Source organism: Aotus nancymaae, unplaced genomic scaffold (genome assembly GCF_030222135.1).
Source record: "Aotus nancymaae isolate 86718 unplaced genomic scaffold, 86718_ANA_hifiasm-v0.15.2.pri h1tg000004l, whole genome shotgun sequence".
NCBI lineage: Eukaryota > Metazoa > Chordata > Mammalia > Primates > Aotidae > Aotus > Aotus nancymaae.
Window position 1 is genome coordinate 39,253,875 of NW_026988415.1, and position 27,357 is coordinate 39,281,231.

Here is a 27,357-nt window from a genome sequence, read left to right on the forward strand (position 1 = left end):
TACATCTTAGCAACAGTAACTAAAAATAAAATATTAAAAATGATACCATTTAAAATAGAATTAATCATATAGGAAGAAACTTAACAAATGACGTGCATGACCTCTATAATGAAGGTAATTAAAGATACTTAAATTAATGGAGAGGTATATGGTGCTCATGAATTGGAAAAACAAACATAATTTTAAGATTTCAATTTTTCCTAAATTGATCTATAGAATTGTTACAATTCCTATCAAAATCTCAAAGGTTTTTAAGCAAACTTTGGCAAAATTAATGTAAAATTTACATGGAATAAATAACCAATACAATAGCTAACACAATTCTGAAGAAGAGGAAATGTAAAGGACTTATGCTACCAAAGTAATGCCAAAGTATTCGATACAGTGTGATATTGGCATAAGGACAGACAAACAGGTGAATAGAACACACTAGTGAGTTTCAACCTAGACCTGTATATATACATTCCATTGATTTTCAATAATCAAGGTAATTCAATGGAAAAAAGGAATTTTTATTTTCAATATACAATACTGGAACAACTGGGTATCTATATAAGAAAAATGGACATAAATACAAAATCTGAAACTATAAAGATTCTCAAAGAAAACATATGATAATATCTTCACAACCTTGGGGCTTACTATTTTTCAGACAAGATGCAAAAGGAATTGAAAGGGGATAGACATGAGGGAGCTTTCCAGAGTAATGGAAATGTTCCACATCTTCACTTGGTTGGTAGTTACCAAAGTGTATACGATTGTTAAGTAATAATTAAGCTGTTCACCTAAGATCAGTGTATATCACTTTATGGAAATTATACCTCAGTTTAGTACTTTTAACATGCAAAAAAATGCCCATGACAACTTTACTTTAATAACCCATAAACTAAAAACAACCCAAATGTCCATCAACAGTGTGTTACATCAATAAAATGGAACTCTACTGTGCAAGAAAATAATAAACTATGGACACACACCACGATGTGGATGAATCTCAAAATAATTATGCTAAGTGAAGGAAGTCAGAAGAAAGAAAGTACACATATCATATATTTGCATTTATATAAAAATCTGGAAGATGAAACTTTGTACTGTACACAAAGCAGATGAGTGGTTATTTGGGGATGGAGGATGGGGGTAGGAAGGGAGGGATTACAAAGAGGCAAGAAAATCTTTTGGAGTAATTTATATGTTCATTATCTTGAATGTTGTGATAGTTTCACAAGTGTATACATATGTCACAACTCAAATTGTACACTTGAAATATATGTACTTTATTGTATGTCAATTATACCTAAAATTTGCTTTAAAATCATAGAAGTAAACCAGGAGTGGTGGCTCAAACCAGTAATCTCAGCACTTTGGGAGGCTTAGATTGGAAGATCCCTTGAGTCCAGGAGTTTGAGACCTGCCTAGGCAACAGGAGACCTTGTCTTAATAAAATCATAGAAGTTGATTTGAGCTCAATAAGAAAGCATTTTTCCTTCTAATTACCAGAAAAATAGAATCTTAGAGTCCAAAGGGACCTCATGGATATGTTGGCAGACAAAGCAGCATCCACCTTCTATTTGAGCATTTTTAGTAAAGGAACATTCCTATTACTAATGAGACATTTCCATTACTAAGTAGCAAATAATTAATTGTTAGAAAATTGTTGCTATCCAGACTTCCTGTAACTTAACCTATTGATTCTAAAACTTGCCTCTTGGTGTTATCCAAAGAAATCTACTCCTTCCCCAAATTCAACATCCATTCAACAACTACTTACTGAGAGATAACTATATGCAAGAAACCAGTGCATGCACTGTGGTGAATAAAAAGATATGTAAGATAAGAACTCTAATTTCATGATTTTTCCAATTTAGTACCTAAAAGTAACTGTAACTTTAGCTCATTTTTTGTGTGTGTCTCCTCTGCTGTGGTTTGTGTAGCAAGAATATTTTTGACTTCAATTGGATTGAAGATGGTAGTCAAGATGAGTATAATCTAGTATCTACATTTTCTGTTTAGTATTTTAACTATATCTACCACGATGAATCAAATTACCACATCATATTAACAATTTATCAATCCCTAAACCAATATAGTATACTGGAGAGAGGATGAGAATAAGATTCAGAAAATACAGCTTCCATCTCTGCCTCTGCAACTAAATAGCTAGTTATCATCTTTCATTAATCACTTTCATGTAAAAGATGGAGTTGGTTTCTGTATAGCAGTGGTTGCCAAATTTCTTGGTCTCAAGACCTTTTTATTCTCTTAAAAAGTATTGAAGACCCCATCATTTGGATTACATCTATCAACATATACCATATAAAAATTAAGCTGAGCAATATTTAAAATTATTTATTTATTCATTTTCAAGTGATAAACCCGTTAAATATTAACATATATTATGAATTTTATGAAAGTTACTTATATTTTTCAAAACAAAAAAATAGTGGGAAAAGAGATTATTTTACTTTTTCCATAGATTTCTTTGCTATGATAAAAGCTGGATCTTCCTATCTGCTTCTTCCTTTCTTCTTTGGAATACATTGCTTTAGTTAAAATATGTGAAGAAAATCTGGTTTGAAATAGTTATATAGCTGGAAAAGTGTGCATTCTAATAGCCTTTTAAGATAAGGTTAGTAGTAATGTACAATCTAAAACTTTATCAACTAGCTTTTTATATTCAATTACATTAAACTTGTTGACCTGTCTTGTCCTTTGAATGGATCTTTTACCTATGCATCATTTTGTAACACTGTGTACTAGTCATTTGGAAAATACTAGTTCACTGAGGTATGCAGAGCTTCCAAATGTTAACACAATTTATTGCACAATATAAAAAATACACATTAATGTGATTACCACCTGTATTAGAAAAGTCTAAGATTTGGGAAGCTGTCACACTCACAGTGTCAGGGTCAAGTTTTCCAAAATTCTCATTCTTACTTGAAAAGCTCAAATTTTTCATTAGCCACAAATACTGCCATTAGTTTTCCTTGAGGTGATAGGCTCTTTGTGCTCATTTTCAAGAAAATGCCTGCCAAATACCCAAGTATAAATAACCACAGTTGTTTTTTCAAGTAAAAATGAATTTTGGCTGGGCTTGGTGGCACATGCCTGGAATCCCAGCTCTTTGGGATGCCAAAGCAGGAGGACCTCTTGAGGCCAGGAGTTTAAGACCAGCTGGGGCAACACAGCAAGACCCTGTCTCTAAAACAAACAAAAAAGCATTCCATGCAAAAATCGACTGGTTCAGCTGGCAACTCAAACAATTGCACAAGTGCTTTTCCTAGAAACAACTATCTTACTTCAGTTTTCAGAAGTGCTTTGTGTATACTTCCCATTTTGTCATATGTAATATTAAAAAGACGTACACTCAAGGGTCAAAATTCAATAAAAATTAATGCTACATTGAAGACATTCTGAAGTAAAACTGGCTCCCCGCCACCGAGAGTATGAGGAATACAACTACTAAGAAAATGTAGTACACTGCACTAGTAATTTTATTCACCATCAGTGCAAACGTCAACATAGTGAAAAAAAGTAAACATTCTTCATATTTGCTATGAATTATATGTTTGTGTACCCTCCAAAAAAATCCGTATGTTTTAAAATTTTAATCTCCAAGGTGACGGCATAAGGAGGTAGGGCCTTTGGGAGATAATTATGTTATGGGGTGAAGCCCTCATGAATGAGATTAGTGCCTTTGAAAAGACCCTCCAGAGAGGAAACCCCTTTCCCTTTTCACCATGTGAGGTCATAGTGAGAAGCTACCATCTATGAACCAGATACAGGGCCCTCACCAGACACTGAATCTTAGGTCTGATCTGCCTTGATCTTCAGCTTTTCAGCTTTCAGAACAATGAGATATAATTTGTTGTTTATATGCCACCCAGCCTGAGGCATTCTGTTATGGCAGCACAAACAGACTAAGATAATATTACTGATAAAATATTCCTCATGTTCTCTAATAGGATCTCAGGAACCCCAGGGGTCCACAGGCCACAGTTTGAGAACTACTGGCCTAAAAGATCACCAATGTTCCTCCAGCTCTAAAATGCCTATGAATAGACAACAACTCTCATTTGGAGAGCTCCACAAAACATTAGTTTCCCTAGATAAGTAATATATCTTACATTTAACAAATACACCAATTTCTTACAAATCTTTTATATCAACTGATCCTGAGGACAAACTCATGAGGTTGTGAAACAAACTGTTTCTTTCTTCCCCAAAAAACACCATGAGTTTATTTAGATATTTTCCACCCTCCAACTTTTCTAGGTAGCAATGTGTTTTGGCCTGGTGAGGGGCAGGGAGAGGTGGCTGTGTAAGTGACTGGTCTAACTCTACGTTTATGTCCCTATTCCATTTGCCAATGTACTGGTGTAGCCATATACATATAACACAATTACAACCAATGATAAATAAGAGATGTTTTCAGTGTGGTGCTGTGGGACTCCTTAGAAAGTTTTCATTGCTAGTAAAAAGAGATACACATGAATAGTTCAGAACAAGGGGTACTGATATTAGAGGGCAAGTTGATGGGCAAAGTATGGCAGAACAAAAAAATGGAAAGAACTTGGGTCCTTAATGGTGTCATTATGTGGTTGAATTAATTAACTTTGGAAATAATCTACCTCCAAATTTCTTGTTATGTGAGCAAAAAATTGTCTTTATTGTTTAAGACAGTGTTTTTTAGCACTTGCAAGAAAAACAATCTATCTGATATAAACAGGCACCGTGATGCCTATCTTCCACATACAGAAACATTTTACTACATCACTTAAATTGTGAGAATAAGGACAGAGAAGGACCAGTCCTCCTTTAGCAAGGTCCTGGATGGCTTGTAAATACAGAATACACTAAACAATTTTTCAGTCGTGTCCCACTTTAATATCACTCCCCCGCTCAAAGTTCTATATCTCTTACAGTACTCAATTAATGTCATATATACTATAAAAGAAATTTGGAAAGCAAACAAGCCAGTTTTCCTATATACGGAAAAAATATTGTTTGATTGAATTATAAGATGATACAAATTCATTAACAGAATTTCTTGAAGTCTTATTTTATTACTCACGGTCAAAAACACAATTCCATTAACCAGACTAACATTTGCTTGTAAACTGTACTTACATTCTCTACAACTTAGTAAGTATCTGACATTTACATCAGATTTAGTAAACTTAAAAGAGCTAAAAATTAAATTTAGCAAACGCCTGTTTCTTTCATTACATTTCCTTTTGACTGTCTTTAATTAATGAATAAGAATGGATTTAAGGTTCCCATTTCAACAAGGTAGCAAGTGCCATCATAGACTACCCTTTTGGTTAAAGGCCAGCAGAAGCTGCTAAAGGAACAAAGTGCAATTGGACCTGGAGTGACTATGAAGGTAAATAAATTCAAGCAATGATGCATAAAATGAGAATCTGGTATGTTAAAATGAAAGGAACCTATGTGTCAGATATCACACTGAAGAAGTTTCTCTAAAATCCTCAATTATTACTATTTAAAAACAAATCTTTATAATAAAGATTTAGCTAAGTGTCTGTGTGGTTCATTTATAATGTTAATTAGAAAGAATGTATTTTCAAAATTACTTCTGTTCCATGGCTGCTATCATCAGAAGGGGATGAGAAGATGGAATGATTGCATTTTAAAAAGTAAATCATTAGAGGATGAGGACCAAATCATCCAACCAACTGGCAATTAATTGAGCATCAATTTCATAGTCACTGTAGTAGATAGGAAAAAAAAATTAAGACTGTTTCACAGGCACTCTTATACTACTACTGATAGGAGTATAATTGGTAAAATCATGCTGGAAAGTAATTTGGCAAGAGCAGATCCCTATCACTCAGAAGCTTAAAATTCAGCTATTCAAATGCCACCTGGAAAAACCATAATGCATAACAATTTGTGACTTTGCAGAGAAATACATTTGAATTGCACAAGCTACAGTGCTGGCATACAGGCAATGAAGTCATTTGGCTATTGAGGAAATGTCGGGAGAAGGTAAAGTTGGTGTGTTACAAATTGGGAGTGGTACAAAATGGATGGGGACCTCACATTTCATATATACTAACAAGTTTAATTTTCTAAAAAGAGGAAATTGAAGCTGTGATATTTTTACCAAAAAGTGAAAAAAACAGATTAAGAATTAATGAAGAGAAGTTTCTGGAGTATTACTAAGGGAGAGATGAAAGCTAGGGACAGTACTAGGTAAAGACACAGCCATTTAAGTATAAGCCTTAAAGGCAGCTACAGTGCAGGGGCTGGTGAGGGGGGTGGGGAAAGATGGCAGAAAGGGCTCTCATTTCAGATGCATATTCACAAAACTCTTCTGGGGGAGGGAGAATGTCAATGGATTTGAGTAAGTTTATAGTTGTTATAGCCAGGAAGAGGTCAGTGGCAGAGGTATTTGTGGAGGGCAAGCTCCACCTTCTGTCCAGGGGAGAAAAGTAGGAGGATGTATGATTCACAAAATTAAAATTTAAGCCCTTAAGGACAAATGGTCTAGACAGTTATGGTAAAGACTTATTAAAAGATGAGCCAGTGGAGTGTCTTTCCTTAGAATCATCTCAAGTGACCAGTCACAGAAGGGTTTACAGAAAGGGCAATGAGAATTATTCAACTTTTCATGATGACTTTACTTTTCTCTATTATCTATCATGTATGAAATAGGGATTGAGGAGAATCTCATGAGCAGGTTCTAGAGCCTTGGTTTGAATCTTGGCCTAATTATGTACCAACTGCATGACCTTTGGCAAGTTATTTAATTCATGTGGGCCTCTAATTCCTTGTATATAAAAGTGGAAATAACATTAGCTACCTAACAGGACATAATACAGTAACCACTAAAGAAAGTTACCATAATTTATCTGTTGATATGGCCTTCCTAAACATCAGGGTCTACTGTATGTATCAAAGACTCGAAAAATACTGATAGCCTTTAACCCACTAATTCCCCATGAAGGAGGCTGTAGCAATAAAATAATAAAAATAAGAAATAAGGAATGCTCATGGCAGCACTTCTTACAATGGCTAAAAAATCTTGACATTTAAAAATATATTCTACAATAAAATAATAAGAATATGGAATAAGAAATGTTCGTGGCAGCACTTCTTATGATGGCTAAAAAATCTTGACAGTTTTAAATATATTGTATAAAAGCGAACAGGTAAATAAATTGGGGTGTGTATAAATACAAGTTGTATGTAATAATTTTAAAATCATGTTTTAAAACTAAGAATGTTAGTAACATGAGAAAATGCTTGATAAGTGATCAAGCAGTAAGAAATAAAACTATATGTAGCATAATCCCAACTTTTTTATTTTAACCAATTTATTTTATTTTTTAGTTATTAGCAAGTAAAAGTGCTTAATCAGGTTTTTAGTATATTAAAAATTCAGTATCTTCATGAAATCAAAGCTTTACCACAGAAATTGAAACATAAATTGTGTTTAAATTCTCACAATTCACTTTAAAAACTTAACATATCATTTACAATTCAAAAATTGTACTCTTACAAGTCACTCTTCTATGCTCAATTTATTTTTAAAAACAGATTAGATACATAGGGAAGAAAATAATAAAAACAATAATCAAAACACACACCATTATTCTGTGCCCACCCAGCACAATTCTGGTCTGCTGGTGAAACTGTGGACATTTTAAATTTATCTTTATATTATTCAAGTTTCCAACATTGAGCATCTATTACTTTTGCTATCATATAAAATCAACATATGAATTGGTTGAATGAATGAACAAATATACAGTTATTGCCTCAAAAGGACCTATAATCTAATAGGAAGAACAGATAAAATGTCATAAAACAAAATGCCTGTAAGACCATATAAATGCAGATACTAAACTGGGAGAGGCTAAATATTACAAATGTTCAAAGAACGGTACAATCAGCACTTGATATTATAGTAAGGGAAAGTTTCACAGGAATATTTATCTATTCTCACTAGTATGTAAACTCCATGAAGGGAAGAACCTTGTCTTATTCAATTTTAGCCACAGTGTCTAGCACAAAATGTTTTGTAGGCAGTACACCTCCATGATTGTAGAAACAGAACAACATGAAAGGAATTTTTGAGAACTTAGAAGTTTCTGAATAAATATCTGCTGAATAAATATAAACATTATGCTGGACTTGAGCAAAGGCTTGGATCCACAGAATTCTATTCAAGATGGAGGACCAAAATATGTATGTAGTGCTCATGAGATTGTAGGAAAGCTTACCTAGGCTAGACTGGAGGGAGCATATTGTAAAATGTAATGAAAAATAGGTTGGATGAGGGGAAAGATCATGATAGGTCTTGAAAATCAGGTGGGTGGGGGGATTTGAGAGTTGATATAGTAAGAAATGGTAAGTCAATAAATATGACAATAATGAAATCTAAAACTGATTTAACATTTACTGTGGGGTCAAATACGATATGTTTTACATAACTTTCTGTCATTTTATCCTCAAAAAAATACGTAAGATAGGTGCTATTCCCTCCCTTTTGCCAATGAGGAAAATGAGGCTCAAAAGTTACTTTTTGCTGAAAGTTACATATCTACCGGTCAGATTCCAGGTCTGACTTCAGAGGCTAACCTTTTGAAGACTCTGTATAAGACCTCTACAGTCTCCCATTGAGTCCTACATTGAGTGGCTGGATACCATGGTTGACCGCTGTGTTGTGAAGGTGGCTGCCAAGAGACAAGGGTCCTTGAAGAAAGTGGCCCAGCAGTTCCTCTTGATGTGGTCCTGTTTTGGCACGACGGTGATCTGGGACATGACATTGCATAGCGCCCCCAGCTTCGGGTCTTTTCATCTAATTCACTTAATGTTTGATGACTACGTGCTCTACCTGTTAGAATCTCTGCACTGTCAGGAGCGGGCCAATGAGCTCATGCAAGCCATGAAGGGTGAAGGAAGCACTGCAGAAGTCCGAGAAGAGATCAACTTGACAGAGGCTGCCGTACCCACCCCTTCACCAGTGCCATCGTTTTCTCCAGCAAAATCTGCCACATCTGTGGAAGTGCCACCTCCCTCTTCCCCTATTAGCAATCCATCCCCTGAGTATACTGGCCTTAGCACTACAGGAGCAATGCAGTCATACACGTGGTCTCTAACATATACAGTGACGACGGCTGCTGGGTCCCCAGCTGAGAACTCCCAACAGCTGCCCTGTATGAGGAACACTCATGTGCCTTCTCCCTCTGTCACACACAGGATACCAGTTTATCCCCACAGAGAGGAACAAGGATATACGGGAAGCTATAACTATGGGAGCTACGGCAACCAGCATCCTCACCCCATGTAGAGCCACTATCTGGCCCTCCCTCATGACACAGCCATCTCCGGGCCACTCCACTACGCCCCTTACCACCGGAGCTCTGCACAGTATCCTTTTAATAGCCCCACTTCCCGGATGGAAACTTGTTTGATGAGCAGTACTCCCAGACTGCATCCTACCCCAGTCACTCCCCACTGGCCAGAGGTGCCCTCAGCCAACACGTGCTACACAAGCCTGTCTGTGCATTCCACGAGGTATGGAAACTCTAGTGACATGTATACACCCCTGACAACGTGCAGGAATTCTGAGTATGAGCACATGCAACACTTTCCTGGCTTTGCTTACATCAACAGAGAGGCCTCTACAGGATGGGCTAAATGACTGCTATCATAGGCATACATATTTAATATGAATAATAATTATTAATAATAATAAACCCAACACCCATCCCCCAGAAGACTTTATCTCTATACGTTGTAACTCGTGGGTTATTCCTAAGTGTCCATTTTCCTAACGAACATAAGGATGGGATTCAATGTGGGATGAATAAACTTTAGTTCAGAAACAGAACTTACTAAAAGTCAGTGGGATTGGGTTTCTGTAGCCAAGTCAGACTTAACTGTTTCTATAGAGCACTATCTTGGGCAGGCCATTCTGTGCCTTTTCCCTCTATTCCATGACTTTGCTTTGTGTTGGCAACCACTTCTAGTAAGCTACTGACTTTCCTGTTGACAAAATCTCTTTAGTCTTGAAGGATGGATACTGGAGACAGAATCTGGTTTGTGTTCTTGGACGGGCACATAATTTACCAAGAGCATTCACCTTACCATCTGTCTGTCATCGTCCTGTACAAGGAACAGCCCTCAGACATGTTCTGCACATCTCTTCTTTCTAGTGGCATCATCACTGCTTCCTGGAGCACCAGGACTAAATGGGAAGGTATCTGGAAACTATAGATTTTCTGTCAGACCCACATCTGTCACAGTACCTGCATTGTCTTGGAATGTAAGCACTGTCTTGAGGGAAGGAAGAGGTCTGTTTTGTATTGCCTTAAGTTGACTGAGGTTTGTAGGAGACCGGTTCTTCTACGTACAAGGATTTGTCCTAAGTTTGCACAATGGCTAGTGTGAGCAAAAGGCAGGAAAAGTTTCTTTTTTTTTTTTAAGTTCTATGAGAATGTGGATTTATGGCATTGAGTATCACACTCAGCTCTGCTGTGTTAACTTTGTGAAACTGGATGGACCAAATTTTAACTTACGAAGCACCAAGCGTGAAAATGACTTTCATGGTTCCTTCATAAAACTATAATAATTTCCGACACTTTGATAGAAAAAAATTCAAAGCTGTGCCTTTGAGCCTATACCATATTGTGTATGTGTGGAAATAAAAATGTATTGTACTTTTGGGAAAAAAAAAAAAAAGACCTCTACAAAGTCCACACAATATGTAAAGAGAGATACCAGAAAAGAATGAGATCACATGTATATTTATTCTAGAGTCTTAGACTGGAATCAGAGGTATCATTATGAATCTATGATTTTAACACATATAAAGAGGTACTTTAATAAATTGATATAGAAACAGGTATGTGTGCATATATACATATATTTCCCAGTTCTGCCTGCTGAGAGGGCCTAGAAGCAATGACACTTCAGTAGCAACAAGCATGCCAAGCACCCAGATCTTGGTTTCTAAATACCATTCTCCAATAAAAAGGATCAGAGCTCCTTGGAGAAAATATTCTGATTCCAGGGTTGGAGTAAGGAAATTAAAAAATGAGTCTAGAATTTCCATGGTGCCAGAAACTAAGAGGGTGCTTTAAAAATGATGGAGACACATTGAAGGGAAACAGGAACCTATTTGAAAGGGCTCCTGTTGGCCAAATCTGAGGTAATTTCAGCAAAAACAAAAAGTAGTAAGAGTATAATTCATTATAACGTATAGAATAAAACAAATATTCATTAAGCCCGTACTGCTAAAAACAGCTCAATAAACAAATATATACATTAACAGTAGAGAAGAGAAAGTTTTTTTTAATAATATAATTCAATCAGTTAATAAATGAAAAAATGTTGAAAATTGAAATCAACATCTGGCAAACGTAAAAATAATAATTTATTCAAGCCAGAATCATCAATGGATGCTAAAATTAGGGGGTAAATTTATGATGAGAAACAGAATATTTACACTGTCTCACAATATTGCCCTGCATAGTCTCATTTTGTAATTACAAAAGGAAAAAATCTTGACTTCATAGTGGATAAACCTAGCAGACACCATCTTAACCAAGTTATCAGGGATGTAAAGAGTCTCATGTCTTACATGTACAGACATCAAAGGGTAAATAATAACACAGGAAAAAATACAAACTCTTACACTGCCATGGGACAGTCACATATATAGATATATGCATAAGACTAAAGATATATATATATATATATATATATAGTTTGTGAATAAAATTGGATATGATAGGTAGGCAAATTGGTACCAAAAAAAACAATAAAACTAAATTAACCATGTTAAGTAAAGTGTGCTACCATACGCACATATCCTGTTGTTTCACAATAGACACGCTCCTGAAAAGTTTGTTATATTAAAATTAATGTGGTAACACAGTAATTAACCATAAGGCAAATATTCCTTCAAAACAAATCATCTGTCACAAATTATAGTAGTTATATAAGTTGAAATGTTTATATACTGTAATTGCATAAAATCATAAAACCTTCAACAGCATTTGCTTTTAGATCACTTTTAAATAATCTCACTCTATATAGATACAGATACAGAGGTCAAACTCTGATCTTTTTATTCTAGGCCCAAAGCTCTTTCCATTACACCATGCTGCTTCTCCTAACATCAGTAGGAAGACATGTAACCCCCATTATCATTTCCATTTCACCTCCTGTGTCCAAAAATAAAAATAAAACTGGCAGAGATCCAAATACTTTACACACCAGTGAATCTCTATAGACCACATACAAAGGACACAGTATAGGACAGTCATTAAGGGAAAAGATTCTAGAGTCAAACTGCCTGGATTCAAATTTTCCAGCTTCATAACTTATTGCCTATGTGATAGGATTTCTGGGAATGTACTCAACATCTGTAATTTGTAGTTTTCTCATCTGTAAAGTTGGGATAATAGTGGTATATGTCTCATAAGTCTGTTCTGAAGACTAAATATGATAACGTGTATGATCATATTAGCACAGTGCCTGGCACACAATAAACACTCAAAAATGTTATCGATAATAATAATGATGATGATGATGACAAATTTTTCCTATGGAGCTATATACTTCATAGAGAATGAAGTGTTTCATGGCTACAAACAATACTCCTACCCTTGATGAATTTGTGCTGCTGGTCACAGGGTAGATAGTACATTTAAAGTAGACAAAAATATCCAGTGTACTGCACAGAAAACAACTTACTAACTATGAAAAGTAGAACTAACATAATTTTACATACTACCCACATCTACAAATCTAAGTGCATATCCCACTGACAGTGAATCAGTGCAGGCATAATTACCTTCACATAAAAATGTTATTTCCATAACTAGAAATTATGTTTCCAACTTGAAACTGTCTTCCCTTATTACTAACCTTTGACCATAGAGCTTACTTTACTCCACCCAATGAATGCTCTACCTAAAAAACAAAAAATCTTCCACATATATGTGATGTACCAATTTGGCATGATTTCAGAGATAAAGAAATCACTTATCTATAAAAGAGTAAAGCAATTTAAACAGCAACACTTTTGTTGATATAAAAACCCCAATACTAGACTACTTCAGTCAACAACTAGCACTGCCACCATCCAGTTTTACTCTGGAAATTGTCACCGATATCTCCAGCACTAGTATGGAGAGCATATATCATTCATATTTTTGACTGATTGAAATTTTGATGTATGAACCAGGAAAAACAAACCCTTGGTTTTAATAGAGGCACAATATCCTAATGATAGGAAAAGGGGATGTAAAATGTTCTTTAAAAATTATATAGAAGGAAAAGGGAAAGAACTGTAATTACTTCATGAATAATTATTAGTTTAAGAATCCAAGAAAAAAAGCTTGCTCTCAAGTTTTGTCAATAAAAAGAAATCTCACTGTTAACATAAAGTGATTTAATGTAAATTGATGTGTAGTGTTGCTATACATACCTGCATAGCTGTCATCTGAAGCAAATTTGTTAAAAGCAACATCAAAAAACATATACATATTTAATCAAACATCTACAAAATCTTTTTCCATGGGCCAAATGCTATAAGCGGAGGGCACCAAAAAGATGTTTTTAAAAACTAATTTCAACAGCACAATTGTAGTTTTATCCAACAGTCTGTATCCTATTGACTGGCTAAACCTTATCCCCATTAAGATGCTCTGCATCAAAAAAAGCATTTTTAAATCATCCGTCTACTTTGATGGAAGAAAATTATGGCATGCATAATTAAAAATATTTGACATGCATGATTTTTCAGCAAATTAGCTATCACAATTATGTTGTGCTCAGAGTAATATGAAAGTTTTCGGTACACACCTTATGAAGGATAGAAAGATGACATGTGATTTGAGGTATGCTAAGTGCTATAGGGAAGCTAGACAGCTAACTTAAAAGTGGACCCAGATAAGCTGTAACAGCAGCTGCTTATAAAGAATTGACAGTCACTCAACCATGTGAAGGCCTAAGCCATGATCTCATATTAAACAGTTTTTAAAACTATCCATAATGATCACTCAAATGCATTTAAATAATTTGTCACACACTTATTCTTTAGAGGTTATATAAAATTAAAGATGATGGGCTTCAGGCTGGAGAACACTTTCTCTCACAAAGCCATTTTTAACATCTGCCCCTCATCCCCAATAGGACAGTGGGTGGGACTACCCAGATAAACTTCTAAGAGATATACTGAGGTTTTAACTCTACGTTCCTGAAACTGAATGGAGTTTTTTGCTGGCATTTCACATGTACATCTTCCCCTATTTTCCTTTAAACTGGAACGCTGATTCTCCTTTGAAAAAGGAGTATTTTCCTTTAAATAGGTGATGGGCAAATTCTCAATTTGTTCAGGTGCCTTGGTGAGTTAAAAAAAAAAGTAAACAAAAACTCCATAACTTAGAAAAAAATAAAAAAGACGCAAAAGACTTGAAGCCTGAGGCTTTACCTCACTTTTCTTGGTATGTTACCTTAGCATTTCATTTGTAACAAAAATGTCAAAAGGGAAAAGCAGGTCAGTGGCTTGAATGACCTGAGGTGGGGGTAGGTTCGTGTTGCTTAAGGAAAGAGCGAAGGGAAGAACTTCACCGAGGCGCTAAACACTTTGATGGAAGCTGGATTTTCGAAGAGCCAAAGTATTAAACTTATAGACAAAATTTAAAGAGTGCGTAGGCTGGGTACAAGCAGTGAAAAGGTTAGCCGCCAGAGAGGGAAACACCTGAGGGTGGAGGGAGGGAAGGAAAAGTTTTAAATGCCCACCAGAACCTAATGAGCCATTAATTAGTGTCCCCCACTTCTGACTTTGCTCTTGCCCCCAGAGCAGCTAGCTGCAGGGAAGCAAGCAGCCCTATTTTTAAGCACTTAAACCTCTCCCTGGGACTTCAAAAGGCTTGTATTACCCGTATTACAAATAACGTTTCTTCCTAAACATGAGAAAGCAAATTTGAATTCCCTAGTCAAGGCCAAGGAGAAAGCAAGATAAAAGGACAAAAAAAAAGTAATTTCAGCGTAAAAGTGCGGTGATGGGCGCGGGGGAGGGGAGAGAGGACTTACCGCAGCCTCTGCAGGCTGCCCCCAAAGACTCAGGGACAGTAAGAACAAGCCGGCAGCCAGGCTGACTCCACGCAGTTTCATTCTTCTCCGGCTCCCGCAGCTCCTTCAGCACCCGCACGAAATCCCCGGCTGGCTCTAACCAATTGACATAATCTTGAGGGTTTATATGGAGAGAGTTAGCGCCGGAGAGGGACAGTGAGGCTTAGGTGAAGAGAAAGAATCTTTTTAAGAGTGAAATTTAAAAAAAAAAAAAAAAGGAGCTACTCTTCCCTCCCCCCTCCCCTCCCCAAAGTTGGTCTCTCAAGAGAACTTTTCTCTTCTGTCCAGACTTGCAAACTTTTTCTTCACTCAATTCCTACTGATCTACTTTCCTCCCTCTCTTCCCCCTGAAAGGCCCCCCTCCTCACCAGCACAAGGGAATTTTGAGTATCACTCCGCCACAGTTTTAGACTGCACCAGCAACCTGCGAGGGAGTGACACTCAGTTATTTGGGGGAGGGAAACTTCCAGACTAGTTGACTGAGCACCATGAGTCCAACCGGGAAGCTTTTCTATTCGTTGATTTGCACCTTCCGTTGATACTACTTTTCTAGGCTCTGTTTAACTCTCATTGGTGTGAGCACCAAAGCCAATTACGAATAGACCTGAACTGGGACTATTTTTTTAGCGGATGGATCTCAGAGAGGCCGTTCTTTTTACTGTTAATCATTAGAAACAAATTTTGGTCGCTGCTCCCTGGGCTTCTGGTCTTCTTTACCTTCCAGCTGCTCACAGAACAGAGAGTTTCTACATACAAGCAGAAGATGTGAAAATATTGAAATAAATAAAGTATATGCTTATAAACAAGTAAGAAAATAAACAAGTATATGTGTGTGAATACTTTATGTGTGTTATGTGCATATGAGGTATGGGAGCATTCAGCAGGTATTCATAATTATTCTGTGGTAAAATATTATTATAATACAGCTATAACTCTTCGTTTAGCTACAATGAATGTCATAATTAATGCTTCCTATATTAGCTAATGTAAAAGGTATTGACTCTCATTGTAGTTGTGTTTCAGAAGGATTTAGGGCAGGGAATTAAATAACTTTATTGCAATGTTCCTTAAAGTTAATACAAACACCTACTTGGAAATATTTAAATCGAGTTGATGGCTGCTGAATCGATATCTCCCAAATAAAGTAGATTTAAATGTTCCTTTGATAATTCTGATATATAGATTTTACTTTTTAAGTAACAAAAGGACCAGAAAATACTTTCTGCGGATTCCTTGGAGAATCTTCAAGAATTTGCTGAAGAATTCTTCACAACATTTCTATCTCCCTAGAATTAACCACTTTAGAGCCTTTCAAGATTTTGGATCTTTTTCACGAGGGCCCACTCATCCTTACGTTCTGCTGAGCTCAGAGTGGATTTACAACTCCAGAAACTGTCTCCCCTTCCCAAGAGCCTAGTGTACAATCAATTATTATCAATGTTGTATGCATTTGAGCATGTGTTTAAGGGCACTTTTGGGCCCATCTGTCTATGTGGGATTAGCATGCCCATGTCTCTTTATGTGTAACTTAAAAGTAAAGTTGAAAGTATGAAAGTATATGATGCACAGTTGCTTAGGTCTTAGCGTATGGGTCTCAAAGCGGCTGTGTGTGAAGCTATGGAGATATTTAAAGCTGTTGTGTATAAAGGTGCCCGAATGTGAGAAAGACTACCGGCTGCCCAAGGTAGGGGGGATGATTGACAGCAGACAGCCCCGCCCCTTTCCCCTCCATTCCTTCCTCTCCAGCTGCATGGAACTATCTCCTTAGTGCTGCAAGTTGTAACGGGCACCGCTGAGCCTGTTTCCCTTTGGGGCACTTCTTATCTAGAAGCTGTGTTTAGTTTCTTCCAAACTGGGCTACTTCGTCCCCCTGCTCTGTTCTGAGTAAGGAAACAGCCTCCAAGCATCAGCAGAGCGCCAATGAGCCGGGGCCGCGGAGCCGCTTAGCAGTCTCCCGGGACCCAGCTCCGGAGGAACCGCAAGCATGCACCCTGGGTGAGCTGTTGCTACCCCGAGCTCCCCTCCTCTTTCCTACTTCGGGTTACTTTGCCAGGCCGGGACTATACTTGTACTTCTGTCACTGCAGAGAAAGTGGGAGCAGGCATCCAAAAGGGTTCGGGGGGCTACAGGCAGACGTACGACCCCGAAGCCTAGAGAGCCCATATTACTCACCCCCCCCCCTCCCGTTTCAGGTTGTGGCTGCTCCTGGTTACGTTGTGCTTGACCGAGGAACTGGCAGGAGCGGTGAGTCTCTTCTCACGACCTTTTTCCCTCCACCTCCTTTGACCCTCTCACCATCCCCATCTCTAGTATTTGTGTTAGGTGGTTGCAGAGATTTACACCGGGAGACGGAGTCCACACCACTCCCCTTTCTAATGAGAGTTAATGAGATTCTTGGAGAGGAATAACATGGTGTCAAGTGCGTGTTTTGGGGACCAAGGTAATTTCCAAAAATTCGTAACGGGTTGGGAAAATAAAAGTAGAAGACACAAGATGCATACATTTCTGAGCCTCTTCCGCAGACGACTTAAGATGTTTAGCATCTGATGCCTTCCTCTGCATCAATCTCCACGGCAGAAGAAACCTAATTTTCCCTGGTCTTTAAGGACTTGAATTCGCACACTAGTGTGAGTGTGGGAGGAGAGCACAAGGAGTGGGACTTGAAAGTGCCGCAGATGCTATGGGAATTAAACTTAAGTACATGCTTAGAGTTCTTTGACAGTACCAGGTGACATCTGGATTCTTTAACTACCTGATTTGAACTGATACCGCCAGGTGATGTTCAATTTCTATCTGATGTGTCCTCTTACTTGTTTTCTGCATCATCAGAAAGTTAAAAGTTAAAGCGGTGATGACAGAAAAAAAATTCTAAGTTATTATTTCATAGGCTGTTTAGATGTTATCTAAATCAACTAGGGACTGCAGGTAAAGAAATTTCTGCAGACATTTGGCGAAGAAAAGTTTAATGGGTCCCAGAAAGTAGAGAAATCGTCAGTGGAATTACTAGGATAATTTCACAAAGATGGAGTGACCCAAATAATCAAAGATGCTGCAATTTTCCAGTTGCACTCACTACTTATGCTGGCAGAAATAAAAACTGTTGAGTTTGAATATGAAGTTGTTCAACTGTTGAGTACCATTTCACTGCTGTATTTTTTTTTTTAATTCTTAATGATACCCAAAGCCATTCACTATATAGATGACAGATGAATTTATATTCCAAATATTTGTCTTTTGGCTTTTGATAATTTTAACTGATTGGCTCTACTTTTAAATATTTTAAATATTTTCATTACTATTATAGAGCTATACTTAATTCAACCTAATAAATCACCTAATGTGTTTATGAAAAAATGGATTATTTTATCTTGGCATATGATTTCTTTAAGAAAATATCAGAGTGAAGTGAGGTTATTTCTCTTATAAAGAGAGGATGATGCTAGAAAACTTGAATATCAACGTCTTGTGACCCTTTAACTCAACATCAGGGCCTATGTAAGTAAATCTAGACTCCGTGAGCAAAGATACTGAACTAAGATTCTGTGGACTTCTCCATCTTATTCCTTCAATATACACGTTTAGTTATGTATTACCTTAAGGCTCAATACTACATTAATTGGAAATGCCAATATTTCATTAGTTAGCAATTCATCCAGGAATCTTGCCACTTGTAAAAGTGTCATGCTTGGACAGAATACCCTCAAGAAAAACTTTTATTTTTAGACTCTGGCTGGTTTTGTTCAGTATACTTTTGGGATAAACACTACAGATCATTCCAGATAGCTGAAGACTCCACAAACACTCCATCCTGTCACTTAACATCTTTAAAAGCCACTGAAGGATAATGCTTGCAATTCTTTCAAGTATTGAAATGAGTCTCCAAAATTAAGCGCTGCTTTGGTGTATGGGTTTTAGACTCTGTGTCATTGTTTTACGATGTCACCTGCTATGTCAGTGTGATTGACCATGGTAGTCTAAAATAGACCTTGAGATCCACAGACAACACTTTATTTTTTGACTTACTTAAGTACAGAGCCACTTCCTTTGCTTGTTGATTACTTATTCACAATGTCTTTGACATTGTAAAGCCATTTTCTTAAGTTTTTGAGAAAATGACAAAAATAAAGAGAGTCACAGAATAAGTTATCAGAAGACGGCTTTTCTGAAGGGATGTTTTGTCTTTCTTTTACATTCTTTGCACTGGATTCTCAGCTATATGGGCAGGCTCTCTTCTACACTCAATTCCAGTTTATCCTTGTGCATTTGTTGTTTTTCACTTTTTGGACTGTTTTAAACATTTAAATTCTCTGTGCCATGTTTGCCTAATATTAATGAAAATAGCTATTAAAAATAGATTGGCTGGAACTATGTTGTGGTTTGCTATGAGAAAGTTTCTTCGCTGTGAGAATTAAGTTGCCAGTAATATTGGCAAGCATTTAAAGATTGGGTCATTTAGGTGCTTTTGGGCTCTTTCTTTTCCCAAGTTTACAAAGCATATCTATATAAAGTAAAGGAAAGCTAAACATTAAAATCCATGTTAAAGAATGAGCTTTCATTAAATTTATTTTAAAGGAATAATGATCTTCATTCAGATGCAATATCGCAATTTATCTGCATAAGATAGAGCCTAGGATCTCAGAACATCCATAATTGTCTTTGGTCTAGCTCTCTAAGGGGCTGTGCTAAGTAAGCTAGGCACAGCACGAAAAGATTTATTTAAACATAGTTATTAACTCTCTAGGAATTTGCTTTCTCAGACAGTGGCAGTCATTATGTTCTTCAGAAGATAGGATGCTTAATGTTGTTATTATCTACATGCGCTTGCATCATGTTACAGAAAAGACTAGAAAGATACAAATCTCACCATAAGCCAACATATCTAGGAAAAAATATATATCCCAAAGTAGTCAGATCCTTATGTTTTCTTCACACTTTGCCCCATCCAAATGAGCTTTCAGGAAAGGGTCTGATACACCCAAGCATACTTAAAATCAAAAGCCTAGGGGGATACTTATTTGGGTTGGGAGGATGGTAAGGAGAGAAAGCATTTATATTGTCCTTTCTGCAAAGAGCCTGGGTAAAATGCCTTTAGCTGCACTCAAATCAAGAGCTGATAGCAATATCAACTTCTTTATTTAAAGTTGTAACATGCCCAGGTTGGTCCTTTCTGTGGTGATTTTCAGTCATATAGCAGTCATCAAAATATGAATATCATGTTAAGGGAGTTCAGAGATGGAGACAATCTCTTTCTGTTCTAAAGATCAATAGAAATATTTGCGTTATCTGGGGCTATGTCTCTCTTAAAGTACTCTTCTACTTTGCTGGCTAGCAAATATCCTATATCAGCTAGCTATGAAAAATTATAACATATAATATACAGATGTGTATGTATGTATATAAATATATTATATATATATATATATCTTGGGATGACTAAGGATACTGTTAGAAATGTATGAGTACAGTATCAAGTAAATCATCAAATGACTGTAAATAGATAATACATAGATGCTAATATATTTACATTATTTAAAGGTCAAATTCAAATATATTTTAAGATAGAAGAGGGGGGATAATAGATATTATCTAAAGTGTTACTAAGAAAGCAGATATATTAACATAACAAAAATTATTTTATGTGTTTGATGATTATATTTCAATGTAATCAGTTTCCATTATAATCCCATGTATTTTATTGTATACTTCTAAAACTAGCAGGGTGCAGTGGTGTGAGCCTGTAGTCCCAGCTACTCAGGAGGAGGCTGAGGCAGGAAGATTGCTTGAGATCAGGAGTTCAAGGCTGTGATGCGCCATCATCACACCTGTGAATATACTCTACCCTGGGCAACAGAGTCTCAAAAAGAAAAAAAAAATAGTATTCTAAAAAGGAGTCCATAGGCTTCACTATGCTTCCAAAGTAGGACATGGCATTAAAAAGTACCCCTAGTTTAAGAAAATTGATTTTACAAAAACAGTCACTTTCTAATATTGTTCAGACATGAACGGAATTGTGTTGACTCTAAGTGCCAATAATCTTTTAATTTTTAAGCATAGTTTGGAGTCTCCAATAAATATGCTCATATATTCTATAAGCTCATAATCAAGCCATATGACTGGAGTAAAGTATACTGTTGTCTTATTACTTCATTAATAGAATAAAACTGATTGAACTAAATTATTAATATTTGTTTTTATTTCCCTGAATTATATGGATAATTTTATAATTTTACCAAAGGTGCAATTGTGGCACACCACAACCTCAAGCAATCCACCTGCCTCATCCTCCTATATAGCTGGGGCTATAGGCACGCACCATGGATCCTTGTTAGAATAATCTTAAAAGTATGTCTGAGTGCAGTGGCTCATGCCTGTAATCCCAGCACTTTGGGAGGCCAAGGTAGGTGGATTGCTTGAGCTCATGAGTTCAAGACCAGCCTAGGCAACATAGTGAAACCCTGTCTCTACAAAAAATACAAAAATTAGCTGGGCGTGGTGGTGCACGCCTATAGTCCTAGCTACTGGGAGGCTGAAGTGGGAGGATGGCTTGACCCAGGAGTTGGAGGTTGCAGGTGAGCTGAGATCATGCCACTGCACTACAGCCTGAGCAGTAGAGCCAAACCTTGTCTATACACTTGGAGTGCAGACATGTCTTATGCTGTATAGGTGACAAGAAATACACATAAGAAGGACACTGGGGATAGCATCAGCCTCTGTTAAACTATCAAGTCCTTTATAGCTGCTTGAATGTCCCAGTGAGGCAGATCATAGGGCTTTTACTTGTTTTAAAGTCTAAATGTAAATAGAAGACCTAATAAGCATGCTCAAAGGAAAATGGTGATGGAAAAATAAGCTAAGAGCAATTGTCAACTCTCTGACTTTCTTTGCTCTATCCCTTTCCTAGGCTTTCTGTTTTTCTTTCATAAACAATATTGAAGTCTCCTCCATTATAAAAATGAATTTTTAAAAATCACTTCATCTTCTTTAATAACTCTAACCTCCTCAATTGCATTAACCCCAAGTTCCAGTATATTGTCTAATCTTCTTCACCAACCACTTACCCTTCAACCTGTTACAGTCCCAACTGAATCTACTCCAGGAAAACTGCCTGCTTTCAAGCTAATAATGGCTGCCTCGTTACCAAACCCAGTGGCTTATTTGCAGCCCCCATTCTATCTGACTTCACTGTGTTATCTGGCTTTACTCACTCTGAAACTTCTTTTCCCCCTTGGCTTTTAAGACATTATACCTCACTAGGGAGCTGATCACAATCCTGAAATAAATAATTCCAAATCTCATAATTCTAAATGTTGAAATCCTGAAAGATCAAAATACCAAAAACATTCTGGAAAATGTAATTTTAAAAATTCCTTAAAAGGTATTTACTTACATTGTTAAAAGGATAGTTGTTTGAGAAACATAAAATACAACAGAACACTCCAAAGTCCACTTTACACAATAAAATAGATTAATAACATACATAGTTTTATAAGGATAAACACTCAGTATATACTAGTGACAGTAACACAGGTATGACAGTCCTAAGTAGTTAAACTGTATTCATAAAGAAATAGGTCAAAAGGAAAATGCTTAAAAGCATATCACTATGGTTGGTAATTATGTGCATCCAGCTTTGTAGCTAGTTATCTGAAATACCTTGATGAACAACCAAAGTCTTTTGACAAGATAGATAAAAAACCATGATAGGTGACCACCATATATGCAGACATCCAACGAGCCAAAATCTTGAGAAATTTTATCTTTCACAAATTCGGATGTACAAAAAGACATCACTGAGGAAGTTTTCACATTTTTACATACACACACAAAGTCAAATTTGTGATAATGCATGTTCATGGATTCAAATTTCTGATGTCCATGGCAACAGAAGAAAAGCCTGCCCCAGCTCTCAGAGAGAGACCAATTTGCCTTCTGTATTTGTTCTCTCCCAGCCCCCAGTCTATTGGATGGTGCTCATCCACATTAAGAGCAGATCTTCCCTAGCTTGTCCACTGGGACTCATAAATGAATCTCCTTTGGAGACTCCCTCACAGACACACCCAAAATAAATATTTTACCAGGTTTCTAGATATTTGTCGGGGGCCGGTGAGAACGGCACGTCTGCCGGGGTCTCTCGACCTGCAAGAGGGTCCCAATACCTGGAAGAGAGAGTGCGCGGAAGAAAAGAAAAGACAGGACAGCTGGAGTCTGGAGGGCTGGCCCTAAAACCAGCAACTTTATTGTACACTGAGTTAGTATATATATCTTTTCCTACCTCATTTTACAGGAACATTCTTTGCCCCACCTCATTTACATAAGCATTCTTAGTCCCATCTCAATTATCAGAACAGATGCCATTATCTTAATAAAGGGAAGAGAGAGCCATCCGGCTACAAGCTTAGGCAGCGGAAAACACACAATGGGTACAATCAAGTCACATAATGGGTACAATCAAGTCACGGAGGTGGGTCTCATTATCAGGGTGAGAAAACCTATAGTTAAAATGTTAATGATCTATACAAGTCATCAGAGAGGTGATAGACCCATTAACTTTGCAAATAGCAGTCACAGGAACAAGCACAGGACCCATCAATAGAGGGTAAACAAAGTCATAAAACAAGCCCAGACCAGGTACTTCAAGAAACAATGCCTAGTAAAACCACACAGACTTCACCCAGCCTTTTAGGTCAGTGGCCCAGAAATAGGCTTCTGCAAACTCAAACTTCTATTAAATCTCTCTTTCACTGGTCTCGACTGCTTCCAGGGGGTGGGAAACATGTCCGGGCTCAAGCTCCATTATGGCGGGGACACCGAGTGGTCTCAACGCTGGAGCGATCCCCACAGATATTCCTTAATCCAGTCAAACTGGCACTGAAAATTAAGTTCACGAATCTACCCCTTGTCAACTTGGCACCCATATGCATCTCATTAAACCATACTTAATTTCTAAATAAAGACAATAACAAGATAACAGTTCCACCTCACATGATGCAATTAATATGACACAACTATCCCACCTGCAACCCAAAACACACTTCCCCAGAATTCAGTTTTCAGAATTTCAACATTCAGGATTTTAATCTTTCAGTATTGCGATTTTCAGGATTTTAGATGTTAAAGACTTTAGACTCTAGGAATTTAGACTTTAGGGATTTCGATCTTTGGGATTTCAACATTTGGGATTATAGCATTCAGGATTGTGTCTTTTGGGATTACGACACAGACTTGCCTCACTACTTCTCCTTATACTTCTCTAATCTTTGTATTTATTTTATTCATTCAAAAAATATTTATTGAGCAACAACTATATTCCAGGTAGTATGCCAGGCCCTAGTGACACAGTGGTGAACATGTTAGGCATGAACTTTGCTGTTACGGAATTTATAATCTTTATCACTCTCTTGTCCTAAAATGGTGATTTTTTTCCCAACATTTAATCCTTTACTGTCTTCTTACCTCAATGGTTTTAACTATGCCTCCTATACAGTGATGATTATCAAATTTATATCCCCAGCCAAGACATCTCTTTTGAGTTCTAAATCTATATTTCCAATTACCTACTAATCCCCTTTACCTGTCTCTCAGTGAGTTGATATGTATAAAACACTTAAACCAGTGCCTGGAGTTTTGTATAGGCACTCAACCAAAGCCAGCTATTACTATTTTTATTGCCCTAAACACAGTATACCTAAAGTTGAAACTGTTTTTTTTCATACCCATAACGCTCCTACCAGTTATGATCTTTTTATTTTTGCTTTTGTTTTTTTTTTTTTTTTTTTTTTTGAGACAGAGTTTCACTCTTGTTACCCAGACTGGAGTGCAATGGCACGATCTTGGCTCACCGCAACCTCCACCTCCTGGGTTCAGGCAATTCTCCTGCCTCAGCCTCCTGAGTAGCTGGGATTACAGGCATGCGCCACCGTGCCCAGCTAATTTTTTTTGTATTTTTAGTAGAGACGGGGTTTCACCACATTGACCAGGATGGTCTCGATCTCTTGACCTTGTGATCCACCCGCCTCGGCCTCCCAAAGTACTGGGATTACAGGCGTGAGCCACCATGCCCAGCCTATTTTTGTTAAATGTCATCACCATCCACCCAGTTTCAGTAAAAAGCTACAGAATCAGCCATCAGCTTTCATTATTTCCAAAATTCTCACCAACCTTTGATAATTTAACCAAAAATCTAAAGAACATGGCTTTTCAATTCATATTCAGTTAGCTTCAAACCTTACCTTCATACATCAGTAGTCTCCTAACTAGTTTTTCTACCTCCTGACTCCATCCTTATCTCTACATTGCCACCAGAGTTATTTTACTAACAACAAAGCCAATTATGTTATCTCCTAATTTAAAGCCTTTATTGATTTCTTGTTTCTTCCTGGATAAAATGCATACTACTTGGTTTGGCATATTTAAGGGCTTTCATTTTCTGATCCAACTGATTTTCCAGCCTCATGTCTGTGTTTTTCTTCCTATCAGTCCTTTTTCCCAAACTCACAGTGTATATTACACTTCATTCAGACAGAACTTCTCACCATTCCCAAACCACTTTATGTTCTTTCACATCTCTTTGCTCCTGGATATGTAGTTTCTCTCTGCAATATCCTTCTCTATTGTTTCTACCTTCTTTTCTATCTAGTGAACTCCTACTCAATCCTTAATACCCAGACCAAATATCATTTTCTCTAAGAAAGGGTCCCAGACCTCTTGAGAATGAATTTATTCTTCCTTCTCCTTGCTTCCAAGGAGTTTTGGGCCTCTTTGGTAGCACGTCCATGTGGTGCTAAGATTCCTATGCTTATATGACTTATGTTACATTCTTCAACCTTGTACTTAGGATGTCCAGGATACTGCCAGGCTGAGCATAGGTGATCAGTAGATGACTTTCAAATGAATAAACATCTCCTGATGGCTTGCAACAAACTGCCTTTTCTTTGTCTATCTTAATAATTACTAATGTTGGCCAGGCGCGGTGGCTCACACTTATAATCCCAGCACTTTGGGAGGCCGAGGCGGGTAGATCACGAGGTCAAGAGATCGAGACCATCCTGGTCAACAAGGTGAAACCCCGTCTCTACTAAAAATACAAAAATTAGCTGGGCATTGTGGTGCGCGCCTGTAGTCCCAGCTACTCGGGAGGCTGAGGCAGGAGAATTGCTTGAACCCAGGAGCGGAGGTTGCGGTGAGCCGAGATCGTGCCATTGCACTCCAGTCTGGATAACAACAGCGAAACTCCGTCTCAAAAAAAAAAAAAAAAAAAATTACTAATGTTAACTCCAATAACAATTGAAATGATAGAAAGATATCAACCCTGTTTAATGGTATAATGTTTAAGAGAAAGGACTCTAGAATCAGACTTTTGTCTAAATGCTGCCTCTGCCCGCTGACACTTCCTGGCTGTGTGACTTAGAGTAACTCATTTTACCTTTCTGAGATTTCTTTTACTTTTTATTTTTTGAGTGTTTCATTGTGTTGTACTGGCCCGAGCATAGAAAGTCAACACCAAGACAAAGGTATGCCAAATTGCAGGGTCTTTATTGCCGGCGGCCACGGAGGGCTGGTGTCTCTCCAACCCGTGGCCCCGAAAGGAGGGTGTCAAGACCGTTTATACCCGTAAAATCACCTCGGGAGTGAGAGTGAGGGGCAGGGTGGGGGTGAGGGGCTTCAGATGTTCTGAGGGCTAGTGGATTCTGTAAATCACCTCCTGGGTGGAGACGAGGGTGAGGGGCTCTGGACATTCCAGTGGATTCCTGGGCTAAGATGAGGGTGAGGGACTCCAGACTCTCTGAGGGCCAGGGGACTTTTGACATTCTGATTGTTACTTAAGTGGTTCACAAAAGTCAAGATTAGCATTTGTTTACACATTGTCTGGGTAGGGTGGAAATTACAGTCCTTAATTATTTATTACAAGTCGCAGGGGCCAAGATGGTGTGAGTTTGGACTGCTTGCCTGTCACATTAGGGTTATAGAGAGCAGTTTTAATAGAAAGCCGAGGTATGGTTGAGATATGCAGTTTTATGGGGCTTTTACCATGTCACAATTGAAATTTTTATTGAGATAATTGTAGATTCATATGCCGTTGTAAAAAATAGTAAAGAGATATCCCAGGTACCCTTATCTAGTTTACCCCAGTTGTAATACTATAATATAATATCACAACCTGGATACTGACATTGATAACATCCACTGATCTTATTTAGTTTTCCTCAGTTTTCCTTGTACTCATTTGTATGTGTGTACTTA

At 37.4% G+C, this 27,357-nt stretch overlaps 2 protein-coding genes and 1 pseudogene across 2 annotated transcripts in view; 2 read left to right on the top strand and 1 right to left on the bottom strand.

Moving 5' to 3' along the window:
* Positions 1-15,443, bottom strand: part of COL4A5 (collagen type IV alpha 5 chain) — a 291,027-nt gene extending 275,584 nt beyond the window's left edge. The window contains exon 1 of the mRNA XM_012451706.2: positions 15,079-15,443. Within this exon, the coding sequence (XP_012307129.1) occupies positions 15,079-15,159 (81 nt within the window). The 5' untranslated portion in view covers positions 15,160-15,443. The remainder of the gene's footprint in view (positions 1-15,078) is intronic.
* Positions 8,642-9,989, top strand: LOC105716870 (transcription factor RFX4-like; annotated as a pseudogene).
* A 1,633-nt stretch (positions 15,444-17,076) lies between the features above and the next one.
* COL4A6 (collagen type IV alpha 6 chain) overlaps positions 17,077-27,357 on the top strand; it is a 292,939-nt gene continuing 282,658 nt past the window's right edge. Inside the window, exons 1-2 of the mRNA XM_012451697.2 lie at positions 17,077-17,112; positions 17,310-17,361. Coding sequence (XP_012307120.2) covers positions 17,102-17,112; positions 17,310-17,361 — 63 coding nt within the window. The 5' untranslated portion in view covers positions 17,077-17,101. The remainder of the gene's footprint in view (positions 17,113-17,309; positions 17,362-27,357) is intronic.